This window comes from Mesitornis unicolor, unplaced genomic scaffold (assembly GCF_000695765.1).
Source record: "Mesitornis unicolor isolate BGI_N332 unplaced genomic scaffold, ASM69576v1 scaffold40574, whole genome shotgun sequence".
Classification (NCBI taxonomy): Eukaryota; Metazoa; Chordata; class Aves; order Mesitornithiformes; family Mesitornithidae; genus Mesitornis; species Mesitornis unicolor.
The window spans coordinates 12,154-19,806 of NW_010182915.1; the positions used below are offsets into that span (position 1 = coordinate 12,154).

The 7,653-nt window shown below is 39.1% G+C and overlaps 1 protein-coding gene across 1 annotated transcript in view; it reads left to right on the plus strand.

Annotated features, from left to right (window-relative positions):
• SSX2IP (synovial sarcoma, X breakpoint 2 interacting protein) overlaps window positions 1-7,653 on the plus strand; it is a 15,631-nt gene that overhangs the window by 6,273 nt on the left and 1,705 nt on the right. The window contains exons 7-12 of the mRNA XM_010183941.1: window positions 708-783; window positions 861-1,032; window positions 3,346-3,496; window positions 4,984-5,120; window positions 5,537-5,710; window positions 7,260-7,371. Of these exons, the coding sequence (XP_010182243.1) occupies window positions 708-783; window positions 861-1,032; window positions 3,346-3,496; window positions 4,984-5,120; window positions 5,537-5,710; window positions 7,260-7,371 (822 nt within the window). The remainder of the gene's footprint in view (window positions 1-707; window positions 784-860; window positions 1,033-3,345; window positions 3,497-4,983; window positions 5,121-5,536; window positions 5,711-7,259; window positions 7,372-7,653) is intronic.

The window sequence follows — 7,653 nt, forward strand, 5'->3', positions numbered from 1 at the left end:
TTAGTTTTCTGAAACTGCTTGTGGGTAAGCCAAAGGCATATTAGGACACTGTAACAGGAACACACGCTTTGGCTGCAGAAGGTCTTTGGGTATCAGCTCAGTAGTCTTTAGAAGCCTTACCTTGAGGCTGGCAGAACGTATTTATGGCACGTTCTTGACTCCAGTTCAGTTGGTTAACACTAGTTAAAATATCAGTGAGGTCAAAATCACAGGATTTTTAAAATCTAGTTGCTGTTTGCTTGATAGCCAACTACAGTTGGACCACTAAGCTGCAGTCATGGGTTTTAAATTATTTTTATTTATTCCTTCCCAAAAGTGGACAGAGAAGTTTTTGTCTGAAGAAACACCTTGTGAAACAACAGGATGTTGCTTATTCTAAACTGGTGATAAAACTGGCATTGTTGCCAACAGAGAGGTTAGAGCTGTATACAACTGTTATAAAAGCTGAAATAGGGATGAAGGTGCCATTAAGAAATGTACAAAAAAAGAGGAGAATGCATCCCTCTGAGTTTCCAAACACAAAATTTATCTTATTTCCTTCATTATCTTTGTTAGGCAGAGCCACGTGGTCTCACGTGGGTCTGAAGACTGAGGGGTTATTGGGTAATGTGGTCTTCTTACAATAACTACATGTAAACGCAGTGTTATCTAAATATTTATATCCTTGCACGTTGTTTCATGCTTTGAAATATCATTTTCATTTGTAGCTATGGAAGTTCTAAATTACGTTGGTAGAGCTGATGGGAAGAGAGGTGCATGGAGGACTGATAAGACAGAAGCCAGGTAGCCGTTTTGGAACAACATTAAATGAAGCATATGTTACAGCTGTCATGTTGTTACTGTAAGATTTCTGCTTCCAGAAATGAAGAAGAAATGTACAAAGTTCTGTTAAGTGATTATGAACAACGCCAAAAACAGCTTTTAGTGGAAAATGCTGAGCTGAAAAAAGTTCTTCAGCAAATGAAGAAAGAGATTATTTCACTTCTCCCACCACAGAAACAGAAACCTAGAGAGAGGTCTGAAGATGGACCAGTAAGTATTCTTCAGTTAAAATTAAATCTGTGTGGTAGTTTAGTACAGTGCTGTAGGAATTTAATCATAAAGGAAAAAAACCTGTGAACTTCTTGCGGTGGATTGCAAATCCTGTGCTGTGCTTGAAATCTGTGTTTAAATGTTCTGTCTGTGAACAATGCTCAGTGTATACTTTGAATGAACTTTAAATGCGGTAGGTACTTGTATGTCATTCTGTATAACAATGCATTTTGGGTTTTTGTCTGCCCTCCATACTGAGATGTTGAGCCACCTTTCAAGGTGCCTAAGCAAGGAAACCAGGCTTCCTACAGAACCTGTGGGAGTGGAGGAGATGTAGTTAGGGTGCACTCCTGTAGTCCATGGAGTAGAGTAGCTGTTACTTCATTTTGCAGAGCTGCTGGTGTGTGCAAGGAAAATGTTTGATTAAAAACAAAGTGATTTGTGGTTTGTTTGTTTCCTGGTGTTAAGTATTTCTTTGTTTACACAGGGTACTTTATTTGTATGAAACAGCGTGCTGCACATTCACTGTTTACCAGAGTTTGTTTATTCCTGTTGCTGGTTCCTTGCTAGAAGTTGCAATTCTGTTCTGATATCAGAGTCGAGTAGGGAATAATCTTGAAAGGTTAACTGAGCTTTCTCTTAGCAGTAAGAGTGACTCTGGGCATAGAGTTGAAATACAAAAAAAGTGCATAGAGGCTGTATTCTAGGAATCATTCCAGATTGATGGTGTACTAGTAGTAGACTATTAAGAGAATATGAGTACCTTACAGGAAAAAGTATGAAGCATTTTTTATTACAGTAAGTAGTACATGTTGGTATTTAAGAATGTGTAGGTAGAGCCTGACAGTGTGCTGTTTCTGTGGATTCTAGTGCTTGCTATTTCAGAAGTTCCACTGTCCTCAAGTTGCTGTACTACAACCTTTTTTCCTGAACCATCTCCGTGCATTTGTCTAGCCCCAGAATAATGCACTGTGGAGAAAAACACTAGACTGTCTTTGGTCACTTCTCTAGGATGTGAATCATCTCTGGACTTCACTGGGTGACTTGCCTCTTATACCACAGAACTAACTCCCACGTGTATTTAGTGAAGCGTTCAATAACGTGCAGTGTGTTAACCTTTGCCTTAAAAGTTCATAACATAGGACGTCAGTAGATCCAATTATTACTACAGCTCAGCAACAAGAAGTCCAAACCCAACCAACATTACATTTCTAATTAGAAATGCTAATTAATATTGATTCTTAAAAGGAAATGTACATCTTGGAGTCTGGCAGCTGCTAATGTGGTCACTTCATTGATCATTTTGTTTCCCATGGTGAAATAATGGCCATGAAACGAGCCAGGGTGTCGTGTTATCACAGCACTGTTGAGAGGCCTACCTCGGACAGGGCTTTCATTGTGTTAGCATATACAAATATAAGTAAAAGAAGAACGTGTTTCTTCATGAAGTGACATAAAACTCTTAAAGGAAAAAAAAAAACCACCCAAACAAAAAACCCTCCCTTTGTAGCTATTATTTTGCTCCTTAAGATCTCCTGTGATCCAGGTTTGAAAGGACGTTCTTATTGCATATGTATATTAGTTACTTTGCTGCCTTTGAACTTGTTGGCTTTGCATTTCCATCCCATTCTTATCTGCTTGTAGATAAAGCAGTTGTATATGATTGTATATGATGGTTTAGATGTGCGAGAGGAGCAGACTATTGATGTCAGGTATTCAATAGCTGTAGCATTTCAATTTTAATCTTCTGAATTGTTATGGCCTAGCCTTCTCTCCTCCATTTAGACTTTCATGTCTTAGCTCTTTGAGATAGCATTCAGGTTTGATGTTTTAACAGTAGTGCAAAATGGAAGTGCGAGAGGGAGGTGCTAGTTCCACTTTGCCTTCAGTGCATGGGTTTTTTTTTCTCATGGTGAAGAATAAGGCAGGGACAAACTACTTCAACAGGAGACAACCTGTTTTAAATCCTGCTCATGCTGCATGGTGAATTGACGGGCAGCTACCACTGAAGTCTGACAGCAAAACTCAGCAGTCTGAGCTTCTGTAGCTTGAAGGTGAGTGAGTGAATCCTGCTCACTGATGCCTGCTTTCTATGGTGGGTTCTGGGGACTGCCAGGTCACGTCTGTCCCTTCAACGTTGTGCTGTCAGGAAACTGAACTGCCTCTGTCAGACTTCCCTGGATGGAAAATACTTGCTCTGTGCAAGGGTTTTAATTCTCTTCAGTAAATTAAATCCATGTAGATAATTAAATAACCAAATACAGGTATTTGGAGTAGTGAGGTGGCTTGCAGCTTCTTATTCTGCTTCTACAGGTGCTGTCAGACCCGGAAGAAGATATTGGAGACTTAAACAAAGAGAATATGTGGGAACTGTCCTGTGAAACTGTGCGAGAGCAACTTACCAACAGCATTAGAAAACAATGGAGAATGTTGAAAAATCACGTGGAAAAGCTGGATAACCAAGGTGACGTTTAGCTGTATATGTACATACAAAATGCTACTAATAATACAATTTGGTAGCATGTTTTAAGGAATTACTTTACTGACCGTCTTAAGCCAAAATGAAAGGATTTGTGACTTTCTGAAAGGGCTTGTGATTGGCATTTTTTTCTGAGTTTTAATTGTAGGAAATTAGGGAAGCAATTGTGTACCAAACCTGTTACCATGAGAAAGGACATGATTATAGTTTGACACTGTAAACAGCAAATTTCTGAGGAAATAATTATTTTTCTTTTGAAAGTACATGCCCTGTAGCAATGTTTGCTTGCCTTCCCCAACTTTTTGAGATGTTCAAGTACTGCAGATGTAACAGTTTGAATTAATTGGATGCAAAAATACGTAAATCCTTCTCAAGACTTTGGGCTTGCACCATCCATGCCTCTGAGGCTGCTTGTGTCATTCTAGAGTGAACTGGCTGATTATATCGTGCTGGACTCTCCTCATTTCCAGCTGTTAAACATCATTAAAAGGCTGCTAAAAATATTTAAAATTCTTTCCTAGTATTATTTTCCCATGCAAACAAGTGGTGCTCCTACCACAGGAATGTTTGCAGTCAAGAATAAGACTGAGAAGGTCATGCATGCAATTGCAAATAAAAGAGCAGATGGTCGATGGGAATATGTTTATACCATAGAGAAGCTTTTAAGAACTCTTTGAGTAATACTTGATTTGGTGTAACTACCTGAAAAAGTAGTTGTAAGCATCAGGAAAAGGCTTCAAGTATTTGCTGTTTTCTTGTGTCACCTTTTGGTTTTTTTTTTTTTTGCACTTAAAAGACTAGACCGTGGTTATCTCTAGGGTTCAGTTGATGTTCCAATGCTGGCAGCACGGGATAAAAAGTTGGCTCATTATAATCACTGTGATAGCTATGCAAGAAACTAAATAAAGCAGTACGTAATTATACAAAATTATATCTTATTCCTCTCTAATTCATTTCCTTACTGGGATGAAATTATGCACACAATGTTTGTTAGCTCTGTTTCTCCTTCAGAGGACGTGAAGGAAAAAGGCTTTCTTTTTATATCTGTGATAAATATAGTTCCTGTCATATTTTTACGAACACACAAGCCCTTCAGAAATGGGCTCAGAATAGGCTAACAGCATCTCAGTGAAAAGAGGTCTTCAGTTGTCTTGATTTTTCTTTTAAATAACTGCTGAAACAAGTGGGGTTTTTGTGTGACACTCCTATTGCAGTACAGATGCTTGGTTTACCTTGGGGAACGTGACACAGCTGTGTTTTTGTTGCTGTTCTTTTCTGAACTGGATTTTGTGCGTACTTACATGTGTAGCACACACTCTGGATCTCTTATCTCTGGTCGAAGTGCCTTTGAAAACATAGTGTGTCTGCTGTTCAGGATAAAATAAAGACTAAAACCTTTTGCTATTGCGGAGTCCCTGATGTGGGGGATTTCTGTTGTGGTGTTTTTCAGTAGCTCTTTTCCCTCCCCTTAGTGTCACGAGTGCACTCTGGAGCTTTGAGTGACAAAGATGTTATTTCAAGAGAAGACCATGAGCTGGAAACGGAAAAGTTGGAGTTAGAGATTCAGCAATGTAAAGAAATGATCAAAACTCAGCAACAGCTCTTACAGGTTGTAGGCTTTAATGTTTGTTTTTCTTTACTGAATCTAAGTTTTTCTTGTTTTTAATGTGCCACTTTTCTCACCTCTGAGCCATTCTCCACTTGATAATGTTTTCTAAGTATCTTAATGGTTGATCTGACTGTAGGTGTGCTAGTGGGTTGGGTAGTAATTTAATGAGCTTGTAATCTTGGTAGGAATAACTCTGGGGGAAAAACAAAGGAGAAGAAGGCTGAGATTGACTGCCTGAACAGGGACATCTTGCTTCCCATATGAAACTCTGCTGATACCAGCTGTCAACTTGATACTTATGAAATTTTTCCATGTTAAACTTTGTTTTTCTGATAGAACTGAAATTGTGGGAATGCTGCACCTCTTAACAGTCACTGCCAAATTAATGCTTGTCTTTTGTTGCTTTATATTTGCAGCAGCAGCTTATGTCCCCATGTGATGATGACACCACTCTGTTACTACAAGACTGCTATTTGTTGGAAGAAAGAGAGCGTCTTCAGGAAGAGTGGAGACTATTTCGAGAGCAAAGAAAGAATTTTGAGAAGGAACGAAGAAGTTTTACAGAAGCGGCCATTAGATTAGGACTTGAGGTATTAGAAAAGCAGAAAGGTATTGGGAAAGGGAACTCCTGTGGAAGAAGAGTTACAATTGTTAAGTAGTTTTACTGTTACACATGGTGCAGCCATTCAACAGTATCTGTTTGCTAACACCTACAGAAATCATTCCTGTACTACATAAAACAGCCCTAAACTTTTGTTTTGGTCAGCATTAGTGACTAGCCCAGCCCTAAACCATGACAGTCATTGGAGGCGGGTCACTCTGGCATTTAAAAAAACCAAGCTTTTTGTGTGTATTGGAAAATACAGTTGCAGCAGCTGGGATGACCCATGTCTGCTGATTTGCGAAATCCTTTATTAGATGCTGCTTTAGTTTGGTTTCCAATGAAAGCAAGGCCTGTGCAAATCTCAGTCAGATTTGGCTGCAGGGTTCAATTCTGAAATGTACTCTATTGCCTAAACTTTTGTGAAAACCAGTGATTATTGTAGAAATGCCAAGTAATTGCTACCTTTCTCTTTGTAGGGTCATTATATCTGTTATGTTCTTGTAGCGAAGCTGGCCAGCAAGCACACACACTGGAAGACAGGGTAGATGTGTTTCTGAGCGCTCACATGTGTGTCCTTTGGCCTAGCCCATAGTTAGGGCTAAGAACATGAAGGGGCTTACAAGTTTAGCAAAGGAGGGAGGTCATAATGATGTGGTGAAACTATGATGGTACAGAAATGATAGGAAAAAGACATTGAAGGGAAAAAGGAATGGACTTTAGATTTATTGCATACAGAACTGCTTGCTTTGACATGCAGAGGAGAAAGTTGAGGTGGGATGCAATTAAAACTTGTAACACTGTGGGTTCACTTTTTCAGACAAAAGCAGTACTGTTATTCACCAAGTCTCAAGGTTAGGACTAAAGGGAGCTCATAGAAACTACTTGAAAGTTTCTTGGAGTTGAGCTTGCTCTATTTCCTATTGACGTAGAAGTAATTTTTATAACGGGGGTGCCCTGTTTCACTGATGGTTTTTTGGAGTTGAAATAGGTTGTTGCTTGGTTCAAGAGCCATTGGATCTTTTGGAGGTCGTCTTTTAGCCATTGTTTTCTTTTCCTGTGCTCAGTGATTGGAAAGTGAAACAACCAGGTACTTTCTGCCCTGGTTTTGGATAGAAGCAATCAGCGGTGTTTTCAGAGTAATTTTTATCTGTTCAGGAGAAGGCGCAGGGTTGAGGTTCAAGCAGTAATCCTTATTGGCAGCTGCCTAGAAATGAGGCCTACCTCCAAGAGGAGGAGGAAGGGGAGCATGTCACAGAAAAATGAAATAATTAGTCAGACCTCTGTGAAACAAACCATGGGGCTTGGTTTGTAAAAAAAAAAAAAAAAAAAAAAACACCAAAAAAAAACTCCTCAGCTAATCCTTACTGGATTCAAAAGCTTGCTTGCATGGCTGTAGTTCTCTGTAGAACTGCTGGCTCTCCATAATTACATGGACATGTTACAACTCTTGCTTTCTTGGATGGAATGGCATCCATTTAATGTGGACTAAGCTCATTCCTGTGGTCATAAGTGTAAACTGGTATTTCTTCTCCTAGAGAAAGGCATTTGAAGAAGATAGAGGAGCATGGTTGAAGCAACAGTTCCTAAGTATGTCTACTGATTACAAGCACTCTGAAAATGTGACAACTCCAAGTGCCTTCTTAAGAAGCAAGTATTTGGTTCAAATTATGTTACTGTAGTGTGTCTTCTTCCTCCTTTTTAACAAGAAGATGCAAATATGAACAAAAATATATTAAAAAAGCAAAACAAAAAACCACAAAAAACCAACAAAAACAACAACCACAAAAAAAAACCACAGAGAAAAAAAGACCCCCCACAAACAAAAGAAACAACTTCCCAGACAAATTTCACCATGTATCTGTGTGCCTCTGCTTGTCAGGGTAACTGATGGTTCAAAATCCCTTAAAAAGGGAGTTGTGATGACTTCCT